Below are 21,443 nucleotides of genomic sequence, written 5' to 3'. Positions count from 1 at the left end.
TTTGAAGATGCAAAGATCACTGCAACCAGATATCCGGGAAGATTAGTTTAGGGGAGGGGACAGTAAGTGAATTATTCACAGGAAGAACTAGGATATTCTGGAGAAATCTGCGTGCTGGGTGTTCACAAATATACTTCAAGAATATTATCAGAACCAGGCGAGGTGGTGCATGACTGTAATCCAGCAACTCGAGAGGCTGAGGCCAGCCTTAGCAACTTAGTGAGAACCATCTCAAAATAAAATATAAAAAGGGCTGAGGAAGTAGCTCAGTGGTAAAGCGCCCCTGGGTTCAATCCCCAGTGACAAGAAATAAGAGAAAGGGGGAGGGGGGAGTATTATTGGAAAAACGCAGAAAAACTGACAGTGTCATAAGTATAGGCAGGTAGCTATGTATCTCCTCCCATATTTCTCAAATCACTGAGATATTTGCTGAAGCACATCCCTCTCTGGACCTCAATTTTCCAAGGATGTTGTCTGAAGGAGTTAATATGGGGCAAATCCTGCTCTAACGTTCTAGAACTTTGCTTCACCCTCTCTAATCAGTCTAACTGTATTCCCTCTAGTTTGCAATGTTACTGTCTCCTGGCGCTGCAAACCTCTTCTGCTGACATTGGAAGTTGCTCAAGACAGAAAGCACCAGGGGCCTGTCACAGGCCTAGGCAAATAAACATGTCTTTGAAAAACTACAACTTCCGAGAAGCTTTGCGGCCTTACGAAGGAAGGGGTGGCGCATGCGTAGTCCCTCTAGCAAAAAAATTCAACTACAATTCCCAGAGGGCGATATGGCATATATTATCCAATTATCTTCAAGTTAATAGCATCGCGAGTCTTCAATGAGATTTGACGCTATAAGCCCATGGGAACGGGACTCGGAGACCCTTTTCACCAAGATGGCGCCGAAAGCTAAGAAGGAAGGTGTGTGTTGGGGCTGGGGACTGCAGCGGGTTTCCCTGGGATGTCAGCAGAACGAAAAGCCTGGGAGGACAGTGGTTGAGCTAAGCTCGGGGGGTTAGCCTCCCCAGAGCCACTCCCTGCGGTTGGGTCACACTGAGTCGTATGTGGGCCGCGTGGACCAAGCCGCATGTGCTGGATTCCAGTGAAGGGGTTGAAGAGAACATTACCGGCATCATCCGCCAGCGAGGCCAGGCAGTTAACTATGGGGAGCTACACACATAGTCACAGACAGTACTCTCATCCAGATCTATAAGGGATTCAGAGTCTTCGGCATTACTCATTATTTTTCATGTTCAGCGGGGCTATATGTTCCTCTCTTGCGTGGTTACCCGTGGCCTGTATAAAACTCAGCACAGATCTCGGCAAAATGTAAGCGTTCGATTCGCACTAGTTTTTTTCCTTGTTGTATCCTTGAAGTTGTTCCAAGGTGATTTTCGCTTCCGGTATCGTGCATATGATGGAAAAAATCTTAATTTCCTGAGATTTGTGAAGTCTTCAAAGGAACCACTGATGCACGTGTGAACGGTAGCACCCGCTACAAGTCATGAGGCCGGAAGTGACCGATTTCTGAATTCACCCCCCCACCACCACCTTTTTTCCCCCCTCGTTCTTTTCCCAGCTCCTGCCCCTCCCAAAGCTGAAGCAAAAGCAAAAGCTTTGAAGGCCAAGAAGGCAGTGCTGAAGGGTGTCCACAGCCATAAAAAGAAGAAGATCCGCACATCACCTACCTTCCGGCGACCCAAGACGTTGCGGCTCCGGAGGCAGCCCAAATATCCTCGGAAGAGCGCCCCCAGGAGAAACAAGTCAGTACTACTCCAATCCATGAACGTTTTGAGTATTTTTATTGATGATTTATACAACCTAGAGTGTGGCCTCTCAGACACATTGATATCCGGTGTGCGGCTCTGATGTGAGATTTCTTTCTGTCCTAATTAAGAACGAGAAAACTATTTGCTTACGGAAGTTGAACATAGGGCCTCACGCCTGCTAGGTAAATGCTCTACACCACAGAGAGCGTCTGTCCTTTATTGTTATTTTGAGAGAGTTTTCAGTTGCTGAAGCTGCCTTCGAACTTGTGACCCTCCTGCCTCAGCGTCCTGAGTAGCTGGGATTGCAGGCGTTTGCCACCATACCCCGCTCAGAACAAGAGGCGGTTTTATACTTATTAACAGGAATTAAAGCAATATACAATCTCAGTTTTTGTTTCGGTTAATTATTGCTTCATATATGGTCAGAGTTTGAAAGACCACGTTATTGGTTGTATAAAGTAGAACTAAATTCCTATTTTAGTTACTTGCTGGTGATGTCTAATGCTGCTGGGGTTTTTTGTTGTTGTTTGGTACTGACAATTGAACCCAGGGACACTTCTGAGCTACATCCCCACCCCTTTTTTATTTAATTTATTTTGAGATAGGGTTTTGCTAAACTGCATAGGGTCTCCCTAAGTGGCTGAGACTGGTCTTGAATTGGTGATCCTGGTGCCTCAGCCTCCCAAGTTGTTGGGGCTACAGGAGTATGCCCCTGGGTAACCTGTTGTATGAGGGTGAGAATGTATGTTGACTTTTTTTTTTTTTTTTTTTTTTTTTAATAGATAAAATTCAGTAATTTGTATTTGTGGCAGTGACGGCCTGCTAACAGTGTAAAGAAACTTAATTCACTCCCAAATGTTCAGGCTGTGCTCAAGGAAGGTTCTGGAGAGCGGGTAAAAGGTGTTGACAGAAAGAGATAAAAGGGTAGTTAGTGTACATGGAGGAAAATAATTAATACACACCCCAATTTGGACCTAGAATTTAGTGTGATAAGAGATGAGTCCTGGCCTCACTTCAAAACAGGAAAATAGTGTCTGGTTGAGCAGAACCTGGTTTTGTCAGTTTAACCAGATATATAAATACAAAGCTGCTCTTAAGTAGCTCCCAGCCAGGCATGGTTGTGCACACTTGCAATCCCAGCAACTCTGGAGACTGAGGCAGGAAGATCCCAAGTTTGAGGCCAGCCAAAGCAACTTAGAAAGACCCTGTCTCAAAAGGGACTGGTCAATGCTCCTGGGTTCAATCCCTGGCACCAACAAAATCCCAGCAATTCTGGGAGACTGAGGTAGTTGGATTGCAAGTTTTAGGCCATCCTTGGGATGTAGCTCAGTGGTAAAGCACCCTTGGATCCAATTCCCAACACGCGCACACACACACACACACACAAAAGTAGTTCTGGAGCACAGCCACCTTTTAGCAACCTGGGGTGGCAGAAATGTTTGGTCCAGCCTCACAATGAAGCACCAATATGGAACTCTGGCATATGAAAGGGTTCAAGTCAGAGGTGAGTCTTCCACCTATTCAAGGATGCAAGCCCTTCAGGTTAAGATATACAAGGGATCTACCTATAAGCTTGAACTTAAGATCTCTAGGATTCAGGGTGCAGATGATGACAGTGTTTAGCGACCAAAGTCTGATGAAACTGATTGCTACTTCATTGTCTGATGCACCTATGCTGTCCTGGCCTTGGGTTCTTTTCTTACACTGGGTCTAGGCCAGGTAACTCCAGTTTGCTTCTCCCCCCTAGGCTTGACCACTATGCCATCATTAAGTTCCCCCTGACCACTGAGTCGGCCATGAAGAAGATTGAAGACAACAACACACTTGTGTTCATTGTGGATGTCAAGGCCAACAAACACCAGATCAAACAAGCTGTAAAGAAGCTCTATGACATTGATGTGGCCAAGGTTAACACCCTGATTAGGTGAGTGGGGCACCATGGAATGGGAGGAGGCTGGAACTACAATTGGGCACTGGAAAACCTGTATGGCATAGTTTTGCAGTGTACAAACTCCCCTGGTATGATTATGGTCCTTTGTATAGAGTATAGACCTGAGGAAATTGTCCTAAGACTTTATTCATGAGGTTGGTCATATTCTGGTTCCCTGCATCTACTCACAGAGGAGACAAAGCAGTTTGTTAGATTACCTGGATTTATGTCTTTGACTGTCCTGTGGCTTGTAGTGTTTCCATTTAAAGGAATTGATTTTGTGATTTCTCTATCCCCTCTGTGCAAATGATGGAAAATTCACTATTTGGAAAAGAATGACATGAACAAAGGAACCACTGATGCATCAGAAAACTAGGGGAAAGGGGGAGGGAGGGTTTGGGAGGGGGATACAATGAGATCAGCAAGGACTAAGGCTTCCTTCTCCACCAGGCCTGATGGAGAGAAGAAGGCGTACGTTCGACTGGCTCCTGATTATGATGCTTTGGATGTTGCCAACAAAGTAAGCATGCCTCCTTTGCTACAAACTCCTTAATACCCACTCCCTGGGTGTAACTGATGTATCTGTTTAGTGACCAAAGTCTGACTTACTGATTAGTCATAACTGACTGACTGCGCCCCTATCCTTGACAAGCCCTACCTTCCTGTTCTCTCATTTTTGCTTTTTAACCATGACATTTCAGTTTCAATAACAAAGCTCCCTTTTGTTTTTCAGATTGGGATCATCTAAACAGAGTCCAGCTGTCTAATTCTAAATATACCCTTTTTTTTTTTCCAACCTATATATGCTTCTTGTCTTTTTGTTTGGGCTGGGGAAGGTCAGATGTGAAATACACCAAGGTAACAGGTCTTCTACAAGACCTCTATTTTAGAGATTTAACTGGCCTCAACTGCAAGGAGAGCTATGTCCTCAGCCCTGAGCAAAAGCAAGTCTCTTTATAATCTACTTATTCTGAACTATCACCTATTAAGCCATCATACTTGTTACAGTTCCTGGGGGTAAGAGCTTGGGTTCCAGAGGTATTCATTATTTAGATGAGGATTAGTTATCCTGGGCCAGCTAAAACATGCCTCTTCTCATCCTATGGGTAAGAGAACAAGCTAGCTGGGTATAATGGAATATACCTGTAATCCCAGCTCCTTAGGAGGATGAAAAGTCTGAAGCCAGCCTTGGCTACTTAGACTCTTGTCTCATAAAGGGCTGAGGATTTCTAGAGTGTCCCCCTGCCCCCAGTTTAATCCACAGTAAATGCCCCTGCTCAAAACCCCTTGAAAAAGGTTGTGTGTAAAAACAGTACCAGTTTGAGGGATCAGAGGGATTATTTTTATGGAGTTGCATACACTTCAGGGCATTGTGGATTGGCTGCTGCTGAGGTAGTGCCTTGTTTTCACACCCATCTACATGTCCAACCAGTCTGTCTGCTTCCCTCACCCCTTGCCCAAGAAAACAGGACTTCAGAGGAGTGCTTTCATTAGTGTTTTCAATAGTGTGGGTGCAGATTTGAGGTGGGAAGGCTGGACCCAAAGGACACCCAGGCTTGGTGCAGAGTCTGTTTATGTGTGAGGCTATTTCTGTCCCTGGTTTTGCTTGCTGTCCTTGTCGCAAGTCCCAGGCTCTACATCTCTTATTCAGTCAAAAATTTGTCTTTGTGTTGCCGGCTAGGAACACGCCCAGGGCAGAAGTCAGAGCGGAGGAGGCGGGAAAAGTAGATGAGGATCATTATATCCAGCATGAGTAGGATGCCCAACAGAAAGGTGCCCAGGGTCCTCTGGCCTGCATACTGCAGGAAGAAATTGGTGAGGTAGGCCTGAGGGGCCAGGCGAAAGAGAAAGTACATGACCAAGTTGACATACTTGTTGACCCTGTAGAGAAGGAGATCCTGGGCATTGTTGATCTTCATCATCATGCGGATGGTGAGGAAGATGTTGCTGACTTCCACCAGTAGTGTTAGAACACCCCCACCTACAAAGCTGCTCCAAAAGATGCCTGAGAAGAAGGCACCCATTGCCTGGAGGACAAGTGAGAGGACAAGGGCTGGGAATCCAGGTGTCAATGCTTTCCTCATGTAATAAAACCACCAACCAGGTTGAGAACTGAAAAATGCTTCCCTATTTCTTGCGGAATAAAAGCTTGCAGTGGATGAGATGCTTTTTCGCATTCCATATAGCTTAGATGTTGACCCCTGTCCACTAGTTCTGACTCTTGAGTGACAGTTTCCAGTCTGTTTACTGAGGTAACAGATGAGTCCAGGAATTGATTCAGTAAGCAAGGACAAAGATGGTGTCAACCCTCAGCAAACTAGCTTAAGAAACGGGACTGGGCTGGGAATGGCTCGCTCTCCTGGGTTCAGAAATACAAGGCTGAGACTAGGTTGCCCACATCAGGCCTGTACCACTTGGAAGGCTTCTCACTTACCATGATATGATGAACAAGGTATTCCCAAGAAGCTCGAGCCTGACGACTAACCACAATATCCACTGTGTCGTGGATGAAATACCCTAAAGGAGGGATGGAAGAAGAGGTCACAAAGCGGGTAGAACAAGAAACTTTCTCTTCTCCTTGTCCCCCACTTACCTGAGGTTTCATGGGCAAGACCTACCTGCGGAGAAGCAAACGAGCAAATAGCCTGAAAGCGACCATGCAGTCTCAATCTCCACCAGCATCTCTGGGGTCTGCCATAAACTGGGAGCGAGGGAAGAAGGGAAGTCTCTCCATTTCGGCATCCCCAAAGACCCTCCCCCCAATACCCTTGCCAATCCCAGAGCAGTCTGGACTCGCGCTATTGGCTGACTAGGGAGTGAGGAGGGGCTTGGCCGAAACCCAGGTGCCTCTGGTTTCTCCGGGCTGCTCCTGGTTGGGTAGTTTTCCAAACAGGGAATCAGGTGAGCGTCAAGGCCTCTTGCTGGCCGTGAGTGATGAGAATAGTAACTCAGAAGCCAGTCCCTGCACCCCACGCGGGATCCCCTGGCCACCTCACTCCCCCAGTCGCTCACTCACCACAGCAGCGCCCAAATCCCTGATACAATAGAATGGGCGAAAGAGACGAGTAGGTTGTGCCAGCGCCAAGTGCGCAGGGGATCGGTGCGCACGTGCACAGGCAGGGGCAGGCGACACAGTACGCGCCGGAGCGCCCGGAAGGTCAGCGTGGCGCCCAGGAGCAGCGGCAAGGCGGGGTGCAGCAGTGGGAGCATGATGGCCCTTCCTGCCCTCTGTCTGTCCACCCTCTAGGCCGCCTCCTCGGGCTGTTCTAGGAACAGGGATCGCTCTCCGACCAGTCCACCCCGGTAGCCTCTCCTGCCGGCCGCCAGTCCCACAGTTTTCGCGGAGCCGTCTAGGCCCCTTCGCTCCTCCCCGCCCTCCCGGCGAGGCCTCTGCCCCCGCCCCCAGCCGCCCCGCCCCGCCCCGCCCGCCTGCCTCCGCCCCTCGGGCGCCTCTGCCTTGCGGAGGGTGAGAGCCCCATTTTCCCCCGGGGCCTTCCCGGCCCCGCCCGAGCCCTGCCCACTTCGGGCGGGAAAGGGCTGTCCTGGGGATGCCGCCTCCCAGGCACCCCTCGCTGGCGCCTTTCGACTGCCGAAGGAGTCCCCAGCCGCCCTCGCTCGCACGGCCTCAATTAACCCGCATCCCCACTTGCTCTGGGGACCAGCGGCTCTCTGGGCGGGTACTGGGAGAACTCTCCGCCCTCAACTCCTTTCTGGGCAGAGCAGGGCGGGAATCATCACACACCCACATCCCCTAAACCCTGGTCCTGGGAAGGGGTTGGAGCCCCGCCTCGGATAATGGCTCCTCCCAGACCCTGTTCCTCCACTGTCCAGAGACCGACGTGTTTACCTACCTCTCCCGCGCCCCTGAAGAGTGGCACTTAGGAACTGTTGAGTCACCCCTCATCACTTATTCTCCAAGTCCACTCTTGGGTTCCTGGAGCCAAGCGGCTGTCACAACCCTCCCACAGACAGTCCCAATCCTCCTCTGGCTCCCTGAAGGCTGGGGCGGGGAAGACTGCGGATTTGCCCAGACAGCTGGGGTGACCCTCTCTCCAGGCCCGCGTCTGCAGCAGTTGCGAATCCTGGCCACTAGATGTCAGCCTGACCTCACGGTGGCGAGAGTCTCCTCCGACCTCCAAAAGTGTAAGGCAGTTGCTTTGGGGGGCGGGGGGGGTGTCTGGGCATACCCTGGAAAAGAAGGGCAACTGAGAGCCTGTGGGGGAAGTGAAGAGGTGTGTTAGCTGAGGGATGTAAGCAGAGGAGGGGAGGGCAGAAGTGGGAGCGAGGGAGGGAGAAAGAAGCTAGAAACCCGAGGCACAGGGACCCAGGAACTAAGCCATTTGAGTGTTTACTGTCTCCCTTAAAGGCTCCGAGGTTACATATTAACTCCCATGGGACTCCTGGGTCACCCAAGGTCCAGTCGGTTTCTAGGTGAGGACACGATGTCCTGCGTGAGTGGTTTTCCCCTCTGCACTACCTTTTGCTCAGAGGGCAGCTTGTCAGCCAGCTGACACCGGCCTGGGACAGGGATCCCGGGGGTTTTCCTGGAGCCCTTTTAGTGATCGTTCCACATGGGCGAGTTTGGGTGTCGTTTCAAAAGGTGGGACGAGAGCAGAAGTTAAAACACCCCTTTCCCGGCATTCCTCGCCCACTTAGAAATAGGGACGCTAACCCTAAGCTAAATGACCATCGTTTTCCTTAGTACTGAGCTTTTATGGAGCTCCCACAGAGCACAGACGCCAGGAAGCAGCTAGACTGCTGGTCTAGACCCAGCAGTCCTACTAACCAATTTCCCCTATCTCTGGGCAGAAGCGTTGAATGTATCTGTGGGAAACAGCGGGCTTCCCTCCCATCCCTGACCCTTTCGGATAGTGGTATGTTTCTACTCCCAGCTTCTCCCAAAGAGGTTTTAGAGAAGCATGGAGGGCTGATCCCCCCTACTGCAGCGTTCTGGGTGTCAAAGGGTGGGGGAGGCTGAAAGTGCGCGTTACTTATTAGTAGCAACAGCCCTAGATGAATTAATTTTCATAGCTCGGGGTTTTCCCTGCCCTTCCCTAGTCAAACGCGAAACTAATTCTGCTCCATGCCCCACAGACCCAACTTACCCTTGGTTCAGTTTTGGTTGTTTATTGTTTGCGTGCCAATGAAAATCCTTCTTCTGAAATAGCGTCAGTCATGGGAAGTTGGGGCCTCGGTCCTCGCTTCCCACCCCATTCGGTCTTTGAGGGGTAACTCTTGGGCACGAGCCATCCCTCCATCTAACAAACTTTACTAGGGTCAAATGGGGCCACGGGTGTGGGAAGCGGCTGGTATCGTGCTGGCCATTGCGGGGCGCACTAAGAAACGGGGTATAGCCTTATTTGTTGGGCCTTACGTGTAACAGGGTCGTGAGAGAAAGGCGATATCGTGTGGGAACTGTGGTCACAGTTCAATTCAGCAAACAAATTAACCAAACACCTCGCTCCGCCCCGCAAAAATTTTACAGCGTAAGGGGCGGGGCTCCAGAATGGGCAGGTCTGCGCACGCGCCCCGTAGGGGCGTTCCGGAAACGGCGTTCTGAGAAATGAGATGGAGAAGTACGAGCGGATCCGAGTGGTGGGGAGAGGTGCCTTCGGGTGAGCCCGGGCTCTGGGGGAGAAAACTGCTGGGAAGAGGGAAAGTAAATCCCAAAGCTAACCGGGAAATCACTACGAGGCTAGCCCCGCCCCACAGTCGTGAGCGACAATCTGAGAAGCCCCACCCAGGCTTCCGGTCTGGGTCCGGACGGGGACACTCCGCCTTCAATGAGGTCACGCCCCCACAAGCCTAAACGCTGGGGCGGAGTTCTGTTAGTTTCCTTGTTCTTCGACAAATTTGCCTGCTGCATAGGTCGGATTCTGGGCGCTAGGTGTACAGTTATGACCAAAACGGGCCTGGTCCTTTCCCGTTAGGAACTTAGACTGTAGAAAAATTATATAGTAAACAAGACATTGTTAAAGCAGTTAGGAAGTTAATAGCAGTTATGAAAGGTTATTCACAAGTAACTACAGGGGCTGGGGTGTACAACCCAGTGGTAGAACGCTTGCCTAGCACGTGTAAGGCACAGGGTTCGATCCTCAGCACCACATACAAAATAAATAAAGGTATGTGTGCCCATCTACAACTTTTTTAAAAAGTCACAACAGTATGGAGAATAATTACTTGGGGTAGTTAAGTAAGAATTCTTTGGGAGGCGAGATGTAAAACTAAGAAAAGAAGACCAGTACTCTGAAGGTGAAGGAAGATTTTCAGGCAAAGGAAGCAGCATATGCAAAGGTCCTCCCATGGAAAGAATTATTCGAAACAATCACGACACAGATGCAGACCTGAAGGAGCACAGCTTAATCCCAGCAACTGGGGAGGCTGAGGCAGGAAGATTGCAAGTCCGATGCCACCCTTGGCGACTTAGCGAGACACTATTTCAAAATAAATAAATTAAAAGGACTGGGGATGTAGTTCAATGGTAGAGCACCCTGGGTGCAATTGCCAGTACCAAAAAAGAAACTGAGAAAAAGACTAATGTCCTTGAAATGTAGTGGGCAAGGTAAAGAATGTAAAATATGATTATCATGGAGGGCAGGGAACAGATTATGATTTTTAAAATGAGGTAAAGGGGTTTACTTGATTTAGTATAAGGGTAAGAGGGTTGGTTTGTGCTGGAAATTGAACCCAGGGCCTCTGAAGGCTAATAAACACATGCATAGCACTGAACTGAGCTATACACCTAGCCCAGAGAAGTTTTATTTATTTATTTAGTCTTTTATTTTTATCTGGTACCAGGGATTGAACCCAGGGACACTTAACCACTAAGCCACATCCCAGCCCTTTTTAGTTTTTGAGACAGGGTCTCATTAAGTTGCTTAGGGCCTCACTAAATTGTTGAGGCTGGCTTTGAACTTGCAATCCTCCTGCCTCAGCCTACCTAGTTGTTGGGAATACAGGCATGTGGCAGCATGCCCACCTCCTTCACCTCTTTTTTTATTTTATCTTATTTTGAGAAAGGTCTTGCCAGACTGCTGAAGCTAGCCTTGAACTTGAGATCATCCTGCTTCAGCCTTCAAATTGCTGGAATTGCAATTAGTGTCACCACACCCAGCCACCAGAGCTTGTTTAAAACAAAACAAAGACTGGAGATGTATCCCAATGTTAAAGTGCTTGCTCAAAGTCCTGGGTTTGATCCCCAGTACTCAATAAAAAGAAAAGAAAAAGGAAAAAAAATACGTGATCCTCCTGCCTCGCCTCCAGAGTAGCTGGGATTATGGATTGAAGAACTCCCCTGCCTTTGTTTTTTGTTTGCTTGTTTGTTTTATGGGGGGAATTGCTGGGGATTGATCCCGGGGCTTCTTGCTTACTTGCTCAGCAAACACTCTTCCACCACTCAGCCCTATCCCCAGCCCTGTGTTGCTGGTTTTTTCCTCTTCTCCAGCAGGATACTACAGATTGAACCCAGGGGCACTCTACTGCTGCTGAGCTACACCCCCAACCTTTTAATTTTTAGAGATAGGGTCTCACTAAATTACCCAGGCTAACCTGGAACTTATAGTGTTCCTGAGTCTCAGGATTACTGGCATATGCCACCACACATAACTTTTTTTTTTTTTTTTTTTTTTTTTTTTTTAATGAATTTAGGTCTGGGCTAGTTAGGTCTCATTAGCCATTGAATAGTATGCAACTTAAATTTTATTTTGCAGTGCTGGGGATTGAACTCAGGGTCTTGCACATGCTATACAAGCACTCTACCACTGAACTTTACTCTCAGCCCCAACATATCTGATTTTAATAACTCAGGAATGGTGGTGTCATTTACTGAAATGGAAGAAACAGAGGAAGGAAAGGTTTGGAGACAGGAATCAAGAATTTTGTATTTGTTAAATTTTAGGATACCTGTGAGCTATACAGATAGAGATGGAAAACATAGTTGGATATGTCAGTCTGGGACTCAGAAGAGAGGTAGATAAAAATTTAAGACTTAAATCATAAGATTACAGTCCATTCATTCTGCACATATTTAACTCCTACTCTTTGCAAAATACTGGGCTATGTTGTAGGAGTATAGTAGTGAACAAGAAAAATGTAGTTCCTGAATTTATGCACACTGACCAAAGAGTTGAAATAATATGGTTGGGCATTGTGGCCCACGCCTGTAATCCCAGCAACAGGAGAGACTGAGGCAGGAGGATCCCAAATTCAAGACCAGCCTGAGCAACTTAGTGAAACCCTGGCCCGAAATTTAAAAAATAAAAAGGGATGAGGATGTAGCTTAGTGATAGAGCACCCCTGGTAGAGCACCCTAGTACCCCCACCACACACACATACATAAAAAAAAATTAATAAATGAAATACTAATATGAATAATTTCCACCCATTAAGTACTTTCTATATGCCAGGCACTGTGCTAAATACCTTACATACATTTACTCATTTGATCATCTCAACAACCCTATTTTCCAGATGGTGATGTCATATAAATATCCAATATCAGATGATTAGTAGGAGGAGGAACCAGGATTTGAACCCAGGCAGTTAACTCCAGAACTTAATCTCACTGTGCCAAGGGTGAAGCTGAGGCCCTACATAGTTTGTTACCAGTTCTTCCTGTTCTCATGTTCAGTGGGGTTTTGTTTATTGGGTTTTTGTTGTTCTTGTTTTTTTTCTTTGTTTTTTTTTTTTTTTTTTTTTTCCATGAGGGGGTACCAGGGATTGAACCCAGGGGTGCTTAAGCAGTGAGCCAAATCCCCAGACCTTTTTATATTTATTTTAGATAAGGTCTCACTAAGTTGCTTAGGGCCTCACTAAATTGCTGAGGCTGGCTTTGAACTTGGGATCCTCCTGTCTTAACCTCTAAACTCTGGGATTACAGGCATGCACCACCACACCCGACGTAGGGGCACTTTTACCACTGAGCTACACCCCCAGCCCTTTTTATTTTTTGAAATAGGATATCGATAAATTGCTTAGGGCCTGGATAAATTGTTAAAGTGGCCTTGAACTTGGAATCTTCTTGCCTCAGCCTTTCAAATTGCTGGGATTACAAGTGTGTACCACCATAACCAGCACCATTTGCTCTTCTAAGGAACATTCAGTCCCTAGTTATGCGTTATCTGATATATGGCTAGAAACTCAGCTAGTGCCTGCCCTATACTTTGTTGCCAGAATTGTGCACCTGTGCCTGCGCAAAGCTGACCAGAAGCTGGTGATCATCAAGCAGATCCCAGTGGAGCAGATGACCAAGGAAGAACGGCAAGCAGCCCAGAATGAGTGTCAGGTGCTTAAGTTGCTGAATCACCCCAATGTCATTGAGTACTACGAGAACTTCCTAGAGGATAAGGCCCTCATGATTGCCATGGAATATGCACCAGGTAAGTCAGCTTCCTTGCACTGGCCTGGCTGCAGGGGTCCTAGAGCCATGTTGCATAAAAGGGAAGGGATTGTTTCAGGTGTGGAAAAGCCTGTATCTTGATTAGTTTCTTGGGCCACAGGTGGCACCCTAGCTGAGTTCATCCAAAAGCGCTGCAATTCCCTGCTGGAGGAAGAGACCATCCTGCACTTTTTTGTGCAAATTCTGCTCGCCCTGCATCATGTGCATACCCACTTCATCCTGCATCGGGACCTCAAGACCCAGAACATTCTTCTTGACAAACATCGCATGGTTGTCAAGATTGGTGACTTTGGCATCTCCAAGATCCTTAGCAGCAAGAGCAAGGCCTACACGGTGCCTGGACTTGGAGGGAACCTGGAGGGTGCTGGAAGTTTTGAGGGCCAAGGCCTATTCCACATCCCTGCCTCCTTTTCCCCTCCAAAAATCTTGGCTCAGTGTGGTGTAGTTGCACATAGTAGTAATCCCAGTGACTCAGGAGGCTGAGGCAAAAAGATGGAAAGTTTGAGGCCAGACTCAACAATTTAGCAAGATCCTGTCACAAAATGAAAAGTAAAAAGGACTGGGGATGTAGCTCTCAAGTAAAGCACCTCTGGGTTCAATCCCCAGTACCACAACAAACAAATAAGCCTTATGCTCTTGGCTCCTGGCTATGTAGTCCTGCAGGAGGAAACCCTTTGGCCTCCCTTGAGGAGAAGCTGTCCCTCACTGGGCCCATGACTGGAGCCTCTGGTCCTTCCTCCTCCTCAGGACTGTAATGAGATTTCTCTCCTACAGGTGGTAGGTACTCCATGCTATATTTCCCCTGAGCTGTGTGAGGGCAAGCCCTACAACCAGAAGAGCGACATCTGGGCCCTGGGCTGTGTCCTCTATGAGCTGGCTAGCCTCAAGAGAGCCTTTGAGGCTGCAGTGAGTATAACACCCCCGAGGGTACTGGGAAATCCTTCCTCCACCAGCAGCCCTCCGCTCCAACCACTTGTTTTCTTTTTTTGTGACTGAGTCATGTCTCTCCCTCATCCAGACTGGTGGATTACTCCAGGGCAGAGCTGTGGTTCTTGCTCAGACTATGGATTCCTGAGGGCAGGACTTGTTTCCTCCCTTTAGTGGGCTCCTGAGGGCATGGTTATTTCTCTTCCATCAGATTAGGACACTACCAAGAGCAAGCCCATGAGTTTTCTCAGCGTGGAGTTTCTGAGGACATAGCTGCAGCTCCCTTTTCAGATGGATTCATGAAAGCAGGGTTTGGCTCCGCTATCATTCTGGGAGTCCCCGGATGAGACTGAAATCTTCTGAAGACAGGACTGTTCTTACCCCATCAGACCAGGGGCTGGGGGGTGGGGGTGCTCTGCCTAAAAGCCCAATTCAACACCCAGACCATTCCCAATTTGGAACCTTCACAGAACCTGCCAGCACTAGTGTTAAAGATTATGAGCGGCACCTTTGCACCCATCTCTGACCGGTACAGCCCTGAGCTGCGCCAGCTTGTCCTGAGTCTGCTCAGCCTGGAGCCTGCACATAGGCCACCACTCAGCCACATCATGGCACAACCCCTCTGCATACGGGCCCTCCTTAACCTGCACACTGACGTGGGCAGCGTCCGAATAAGGAGGCATGTGTTGTGGGGAAAAAAAGGGATAGATCCTGGGTGGTAGAGGTCCTGTGGGGCACAGGAGGCCTGGAGCGAGGCTTCTACACCGGTGTGTAGGATTGCCAGGGAAGGTCTGTGTCTGAGGCCCCTATCTGTTTCGCAGGGCAGAGAAGTCCGTGGCCCCAGGAACACCCATGGCTCCTGGAAGTGCAGGGAGCAGAACCACTGGTACCCGCTGCAGGGGTAGGTTGAGGTGGATGCTAAGACCCATGGATTCCCCACTATGCCCATCAGTTTTAACTGCCCCAATGCCCTGTTCTGGCAGGTATCCCCCGGGGACCTGCAAGGCCGGCCATCCCACCGCCCTTGTCATCCGTGTACACATGGGGTGGTGGACTCGGCACCCCACTGAAGCTGCCGATGCTTAACACAGAGGTGGTCCAGGTGGCCACAGGGCGCACGCAGAAGGCCGGGGTCACGCGCTCTGGGCGCCTCATCCTGTGGGAGGTGAGCAGTTTATCTGGGGGCTTGGACTAGGTGAGGGGTGGGAGGCCCCTGAGAAAGATCAGAGGTGTTCAGGCAATGACCCCGCCCCCCGCAGGCCCCACCCCTAGGCGCCCTTGGAGATGCCCTCCTCCCAGGGGCAGTGGAGCAGCCTCAGCCCCAGTTCATCTCTCGTTTCCTGGAAGGCCAGTCAGGCGTGACTATCAAGCATGTGGCCTGCGGGGACCTTTTCACAGCCTGTTTGACTGGTAAGCCTGTCAGGGGACTATCTTATGGGGACTTAGGAGAAGGCCACAAGAGCAACTTTCCTCATTGCTCAATTAATGCTTCCATCTCTTAGTTGTTGAGTGACTGCTCCTACTTGCTGATAAGGAGATTATTTATACCATCTCCTTTACCTTACACAACAGGCATGGCATCATCTGCATTTGAAAGATGGGGAAACTAAAGTTTAGAGAGACTGTCCCTTGTCCAAAGTCACACACTGTACAGGGCAGTGATGACGGCCTGTAATCCCAGAGATTTGGGAGGCTGAGGCAGGAGATCTCAAGTTCAAAGCCAAAGTAAGCAATTTAGCAAGGCCCTAAGCAACTCAGTGAAACCCTTTCTCAAAATTAAAAATAAAAAGGGCTGGGGATGTGTCTCAGTGTTTTAAGCACCCATGAGTTTAATCCCCAGTACCAAACAAACCACAGTTACGCAGTGGAAATAAACCCCTATCCTTTTCTCTTATCTCACCCTCCCACCTGTCTCGCCTTACCCTCCAGCTTTTTTTTTTAATTTTAATTTTTTCATTTTTTGGTATGGGGGTGGAGCACTCAGGAACGCTTTAATACTGAGCTACATCCCCATCACTTTTTATTTATTTATTATTATTATTATTATTATTATTATTATTATTATTTTGGTACCAGGGATTGAATCCAGGGGCACTTAATCACTGAGCCACATCCCTGGTCCTTTTTCTTTTTATTTTGAGTTAAATTGCTGTTAAATTGCTGAGGGCCTTGCTGAGTTGCTGAAGCTGGCTTTGAACTTTAAATCCAGCCTCAGCCTCCTAAGTCACTGAGATTACTGGTGTGCACCACGGTACCCAGAAGCCCCAAGCTTTATCTTGCTCCTCCAACCCACAAGTGACCTAGGCACCTGGTGAGCAATCTAACTCCTTTCCCTCCTCTTTACTTACTGACCTCCTTCCCAGACCGAGGCATCATCATGACCTTTGGCAGTGGCAGCAATGGGTGCTTAGGCCACGGCAGCCTCACTGATATCAGCCAGGTGGGTGTCACATGTACACTGGAGAGGGGAAGTGAGGGGATGGTAGGGAGGCCACATATGAATGTTGACATCAGGCTGGGGGCAGGGAAGTCCCCAGCAGCCATGGGTCCCAGTAGCTCCTAAGCTGCACCTGCTCTGGGCTGCATTAGGGGAAGTACAGAAAGACTAGGCTTCCCAGGTGTTGTGATGCATGCCTGTAATTCCAGTGGTCCAGGAGACTGAGGCAGGAGGATTGCAGGTTTGAAACCAGCATGAGCAACTTAGTGAGGCTGTAAGCAACCTAGTGAGACCCTTTCTCAAAATAAAAAATGAAAAAGGGTTGGGGATGTGGCTCAGTGGTTAAGTGCTCTTGGGTTTAATCCCTTTGTACAAAAAAAAAAAAAAAAGGTAAAGACCCAGGCCTCCCCAGCGGTGCCCATCCAGCGTTGAGCATTATGTGACAGGAATTAGATGCCATTTAGAATTTGCAGCCTCTTTCTCTCTGCAGTGGGTGCTGTGGTGGTATGTATGTGTATGTCTAGTATCAGATCCCTTCCCAGTCTCTCATTGCTTTCTCCCCTTCTCTAGCCCACCATAGTGGAGGCCCTGCTTGGCTATGAGATGGTACAAGTGGCCTGTGGGGCCTCCCATGTGCTGGCCCTGTCTACTGAGCGAGAACTCTTTGCCTGGGGGCGTGGAGATGGCGGTAAGCTCCCTACCTTTGCTTCAGCCTCTAGGTTCTCTCTTTAGCTGTGGTTTGTTCCCCTTTATACCCACCTTCCACCCCATGGTTGATTCTCTCTTTCTCTTTCCTTCAATTTTTTTCCCCCCATGGTACTGGGGATTGAACCTAGGGGTACTGTATCACTGAACTACACCCCCAACCCTTTTTATTTTTTATTAAAAAAAAATTTTTTTTTAGTTGTAGATGAACACAGTATTTTTATTTATTTTTATGTGGTGCTGAAGAGTGAACCCAGTGCCCCACACATGCTAGGCAAATGTTCTTTCACTGAACTACAACTGAAGCACTGTTATTTTTTATTTTTTAATTTTTTGGGGTACTGGGGGTTGAACTCAGGGGCACTTGACCACTGAGCCACATCCCCAGCCCTATTTTGTATTTTATTTAGAGACAGAGTCTCAATGAGCTGCCTAGTACCTCACTTTTGCTGAGGCTGGCTTTGAACTCCAGATCCTCCTGCCTCAGCCTCCCAAGATGTTAGGATTACAGGTGTGCATCACCACACCTGACACCCCTTTTTATTTTTCGAGTCAGAGTCTTACTAAGTTTCTTAGGGCCTCATTAAGTTGCTGAGGCTGGCTTTGAACTTGTGATCCTCCTGCCTCAGCTTCTTGAACCACTAGGATTACAGGTGTATGTGCACCCAGCTTTTCTATTAATTCTATTAACTCATTCAACAGATTTTTAATTCACATCCATTATATGCTCACCCTGTGCTTGAGAACTGAGACAAGATGAATAAGACATGGCTTCCCATGCTGGGCATGGTGGTGCACACTTGTAATCCCAGTGGCTTAGGAGGCTGAGGCAAGAGGATTCCAAGTTCAAGAACAGCCTCAGCAACTTAGTGAGACCCTGTCTCAAAATAGAAAATAAAAATAATAAAGGCTGGGGGTGGGGTTGGGGTTGCAGCTCAGTGGTAGAGCTCTTACGTAGCATGTGTGAGGCACTGGGTTTGATTCTCAGCACCACATATAAATAAATAAATAAAATAAAGGTCCATTGCCAACTAAAAAGGGCTGGGGATTTGGCCCAGTGGTTAAGCACTCCTGGGTTCAATCCCTGGTACCAAAAAAAAAAAAAAAAAAAAAAGGAGCTTCTTCCCAGTACTTACAACATAATAATGGAGATTTCAGTTATTCAACAGTATTTATTTTTTTGCAGTGCTGAGGCTCAAACCATACTAAGAACATGCTTTATCACTGAACTATGCACTAGCCCATCCAACTGTATTTATTGAGGCTTTTTCTGTGTTAAGTGTCACGCTTGGCACTTCGACTAGGGATGACATTAGAATGACATAGTTGGGTCCTGTTCTCCTGGAGGACTCAGTCTGTTTTTTTATCTTTACTTATTGGGTTTGAAGACTGAACCTAGGAATGTTATCTCTGAGCTACTTCCCTATTTCTTTTGGCTTTTTATGTTGAGACAGGGTCTCACTAAATTGCTTAGGCTGGCCCCAAACTTGAGATCCTTGTGCCTTAGCCTCCCCAGTTACTAGGATTACAGGTGTGCACCATTATGCTGGAGAGTACTCAGTCTCATAGGGGAAGAAATGACTCATCTCTAGCATACTAGAGGACAGTATCAGGGGTACATCCCAAGTTCAGAAGTATGGGAATTCAAGGAACAGCCATCTGGAGATGGCAGAGGTGGCATCTGAAGACTGACCAGCAGAGGGGCCCAGGAAAGCCATTTCAGGCTGAGAATAGCCTTTACCCATGCTGTTCCCTCCTCATAGGCCCTCCTCCTTCTGGCATCACTAATCCTAGAGCTCAAACTAACCCCATCCTGGTTTCTTCTTATAGGCAGGCTGGGACTAGGCACCAGGGAGTCCCATAGCTGTCCCCAGCAGGTGCCGGTTCCCATAGGACAGGAAGCCCACCGGGTTGTATGTGGCATTGACTCTTCCATGATCCTCACCGTGCCTGGTGGAGCCCTGGCCTGTGGAAGCAATAGGTGAATAGACACATCAGGATAATTAGCCTGTCCCTTTGCCCTCCTTGGCTGCCACATATCCCATCCCTCATTGTCTCCCTTCCACCAAGGACCAGAACTGAAGGGGGCTGAGGGTGCTGCCAAATTCACCTCAGGATGGGATCTTTCTTCTGGTGGGATAGATCCTACCAGCCCTAGCCTAGAAGGTGCGGGGAGGCAGTATATTCAAACTGTTAGTTGAACTGACTTCTGGCTTTGCCTTTAGGTTCAATAAGCTGGGCCTGGACCACCACTTCCTTGGGGAGGAATCTGTCCCCCACCAGCAAGTAGAGGAGGCCCTGAGCTTCACTCCACTAGGCTCTGCACCCCTGGATCGGGAGCCCCTGCTAAGTGTTGACCTAGGTACTGCTCATTCAGCTGCTGTGACTGGTGAGTAGTACCTGAGCATAGGAGGTCTGAGGGTGATTCACCTGGCTTCCTTGGGACCTCTGTTAAGGTGTCCCTTTCCTTCTTCTCCCCTTCCCTTTCTCACAGCCTCAGGTGACTGCTACACTTTTGGCAGCAATCAGCATGGGCAGTTGGGCACTAATGCCCGCCGGGGCAGCCGGGCACCATGTCGAGTCCAAGGCCTTGAGGGTATCAAGATGGTGACAGTGGCCTGTGGAGATGCCTTCACAGTAGCCATTGGGGCAGGTGAGGGTAGGCATGATGGGGCAGACTGAGGTATGGGTAGTGGGGGTTATCATGCACAGGGCCACTGGCCTCAGCAATCTTTTGGAGTCAGTCTGGTCGTATAGTACTTACTTGGCTGTGCCCTTTCCCTCCCCTTTCCCACCCTGGATTCTCTCTGGCAGAGGGTGAAGTGTACTCTTGGGGCAAAGGAGCCAGAGGGCGACTGGGAAGGAGGGATGAGGATGCAGGACTCCCGCGGCCAGTGCAGCTAGATGAGACACATCCTTACACAGTGACGTCTGTGTCCTGTTGCCATGGAAACACGCTCCTGGCTATTCGACGTGAGTTATCTTTTCCCACCTTATCCACACAAGTGTTAACCCAACTGACCTCTCCCCATCCCCTGTAATTACACCAAAATCCCCCAGGATAAATGAAAGCAGAAGCGTCAGGGTAAAACTCTGAGCTTTCTGTTTGGGTGGGCAAGGGTGGGCTTTCTGAGTCTCATTGAAAGGGCTGCCTCCATTGCTCCCCAGAGCTCACGTGCATTCTTTCTCCTCCTACACCCTGGGTCAAGTTGAAGTTGAATATCCATTGCTGGCCCTGGACATTCCAGGGCCCAATAGGAGTGGAGATGGGTGCAATGCTAGCTGGAGGCATTGCCCTATGGGAGGCTGCAGGGATTTCTCTTTGATACTCTTCCAGCAGTCACAGAAGAGCCAGTCCCCTCTTGAGGCACCGGGCCATTCTGGACCACCCTGATATTGCTTCTCTTCTGAGTATTCTGAAGAGTTTAGGTACCTAAGGCATGACTTCCCACCAGCTTTCTGGATTGTGATATCAATGGAATGAAAGGGACAGTGAAGGCCTGCTTTGCTTTTGACCCTAGGGAAACCTCAATCCACTCTGTTCCCTAACACCTCTTCTTTTCCCTCTCCTTTCCCTCTTCCCTTATTCACTATCCACAGTGGTCCAACCTCACTGGCGTTGGCAGCCAGACCTAGTCTGGCAGGGTGGTCTTCCAAAGCCATCCCTAAAAAAAGGAGACTGTGGCTCTACCCAGTCTGTGCCTTCTCTCTCAGCTCAGAAATAAGTCCGTGGTAACCCCTGGGAGATCAACTGCAAACTTCAGAGTAGGGCAAACTGAGACCTGCTTGGACTGGCCATTAGGCCTACCTAGTCCCTGCATGGCCTAAGACAGGAGGTCTGAGGGAAGCCTCCCTGCTGTGCCCCCACCTCCTGCCAGTCCTGAGGCAGGGGTTTGCACAACCTCGAGAGCCTTCCTTCCCCTGGGGGAGTGCAGGAGCCATGAAGTGGCTGGCTGCTTAGAGGATCCCAGCAAGAAGTTGCCTAGCATCCTCAGCCTGTCCCCAAACCTGGGTTGGGGGAAAAGGTAGCTGGCTCAACCAGACAGGTTTCCCAAAAGACTGGAAGTAGCTCCAATAAAAATATCAACTTCCTGCCTGGAGTATGATCTCTTCAGGGGTGGGTAGTGGTGGTCAGAAACCCCAGGAATGGGCTGGGTCTAACTACTTGCCATTGCAGGACCACGACTGAGGCCCAGGGAGAAATAAGGGAGCCACCAGGGGCTGGGGCCAAGGTTCCTCTGACCCAGCGCCTAGCCCGTCCTCTTCATCCCACCTCAATCGGGC

At 48.9% G+C, this 21,443-nt stretch overlaps 3 protein-coding genes and 4 non-coding genes across 10 annotated transcripts; 6 read left to right on the top strand and 1 right to left on the bottom strand.

Annotated features, from left to right (window-relative positions):
* Positions 1–758: 758 nt before the first annotated feature.
* Rpl23a (ribosomal protein L23a) lies at positions 759–4,493 on the top strand. Its single transcript, XM_047544830.1, has 5 exons — positions 759–915; positions 1,574–1,757; positions 3,511–3,687; positions 4,144–4,213; positions 4,427–4,493. Exons 1-5 carry the CDS (start codon positions 834–836, stop codon positions 4,439–4,441), a joined length of 528 nt encoding a protein of 175 aa, XP_047400786.1. The 5' UTR covers positions 759–833; the 3' UTR covers positions 4,442–4,493.
* LOC124981523 (small nucleolar RNA SNORD42) lies at positions 1,403–1,470 on the top strand. Its single transcript, XR_007108034.1, has one exon. It is a non-coding gene; the product is annotated as a small nucleolar RNA SNORD42 (small nucleolar RNA).
* Positions 3,363–3,434, top strand: LOC124981532 (small nucleolar RNA Z17). The gene has a single exon (XR_007108042.1). It is a non-coding gene; the product is annotated as a small nucleolar RNA Z17 (small nucleolar RNA).
* On the top strand, positions 3,994–4,058 carry LOC124981525 (small nucleolar RNA SNORD42). The gene has a single exon (XR_007108036.1). It is a non-coding gene; the product is annotated as a small nucleolar RNA SNORD42 (small nucleolar RNA).
* LOC124981533 (small nucleolar RNA Z17) lies at positions 4,260–4,330 on the top strand. The gene has a single exon (XR_007108043.1). It is a non-coding gene; the product is annotated as a small nucleolar RNA Z17 (small nucleolar RNA).
* Positions 4,494–4,953: 460 nt separating the features above from the next.
* Tlcd1 (TLC domain containing 1) lies at positions 4,954–9,581 on the bottom strand. Of its 2 annotated transcripts, XM_047544829.1 has the most exons (5): positions 8,799–9,581; positions 7,545–7,881; positions 6,312–6,394; positions 6,128–6,210; positions 4,955–5,720 (listed from the first exon to the last, which is right to left on the bottom strand). In XM_047544829.1, exons 2-5 carry the CDS (start codon positions 7,595–7,597, stop codon positions 5,337–5,339), a joined length of 603 nt encoding a protein of 200 aa, XP_047400785.1. In that variant the 5' UTR covers positions 7,598–7,881; positions 8,799–9,581; the 3' UTR covers positions 4,955–5,336. The 2 variants fall into 2 exon arrangements, with proteins under 2 accessions (XP_047400784.1, XP_047400785.1); XM_047544828.1 differs by lacking the exons at positions 7,545–7,881; positions 8,799–9,581 and adding an exon at positions 6,710–7,073 and having other exon boundaries at positions 4,954–5,720.
* On the top strand, positions 7,524–21,257 carry Nek8 (NIMA related kinase 8). 3 transcript variants are annotated; one of them, XM_047544813.1, is made up of 16 exons: positions 7,524–7,836; positions 9,179–9,308; positions 12,865–13,070; positions 13,191–13,423; positions 13,865–13,996; positions 14,488–14,696; positions 14,839–14,918; positions 15,001–15,182; positions 15,277–15,427; positions 16,381–16,457; positions 17,025–17,142; positions 18,990–19,140; positions 19,385–19,548; positions 19,654–19,812; positions 19,974–20,132; positions 20,500–21,257. In XM_047544813.1, the coding sequence occupies exons 2-16, from the start codon at positions 9,262–9,264 to the stop codon at positions 20,523–20,525; spliced, it is 2,094 nt and encodes a 697-aa protein (XP_047400769.1). In that variant the 5' UTR covers positions 7,524–7,836; positions 9,179–9,261; the 3' UTR covers positions 20,526–21,257. The 3 variants fall into 3 exon arrangements, with proteins under 3 accessions (XP_047400769.1, XP_047400768.1, XP_047400770.1); XM_047544812.1 differs by having other exon boundaries at positions 7,525–7,836; positions 20,497–21,256; XM_047544814.1 differs by lacking the exon at positions 9,179–9,308 and having other exon boundaries at positions 7,525–7,836; positions 20,497–21,256.
* The last annotated feature ends 186 nt before the right edge of the window (positions 21,258–21,443 follow it).

The sequence above is a fragment of the Sciurus carolinensis genome, chromosome 3 (genome assembly GCF_902686445.1).
Source record: "Sciurus carolinensis chromosome 3, mSciCar1.2, whole genome shotgun sequence".
In the NCBI taxonomy this organism is placed as follows: Eukaryota; Metazoa; Chordata; class Mammalia; order Rodentia; family Sciuridae; genus Sciurus; species Sciurus carolinensis.
Note: the sequence above shows the minus strand (reverse complement) of the source record. Positions and strands in the feature narration are given on the sequence as shown.

Coding starts and splice junctions, on each gene's coding strand:
- Rpl23a (XM_047544830.1), top strand. CDS start 834: ATGAGATTTGACGCTATAAGCCCATGGGAACGGGACTCGGAGACCCTT. Junction 916..1,573: donor GCCGAAAGCTAAGAAGGAAG/GTGTGTGTTGGG, acceptor TTCTTTTCCCAG/CTCCTGCCCCTCCCAAAGCT. Junction 1,758..3,510: donor AGCGCCCCCAGGAGAAACAA/GTCAGTACTACT, acceptor TCTCCCCCCTAG/GCTTGACCACTATGCCATCA.
- Tlcd1 (XM_047544828.1), bottom strand. CDS start 6,903: ATGCTCCCACTGCTGCACCCCGCCTTGCCGCTGCTCCTGGGCGCCACG. Junction 6,211..6,311: donor GCTCGTTTGCTTCTCCGCAG/GTAGGTCTTGCC, acceptor TCCCTCCTTTAG/GGTATTTCATCCACGACACA. Junction 5,721..6,127: donor ACCTTGTTCATCATATCATG/GTAAGTGAGAAG, acceptor CTTGTCCTCCAG/GCAATGGGTGCCTTCTTCTC.
- Nek8 (XM_047544812.1), top strand. CDS start 9,262: ATGGAGAAGTACGAGCGGATCCGAGTGGTGGGGAGAGGTGCCTTCGG. Junction 14,919..15,000: donor CACTGGTACCCGCTGCAGGG/GTAGGTTGAGGT, acceptor CTGTTCTGGCAG/GTATCCCCCGGGGACCTGCA. Junction 20,133..20,496: donor CACGCTCCTGGCTATTCGAC/GTGAGTTATCTT, acceptor ATACTCTTCCAG/CAGTCACAGAAGAGCCAGTC.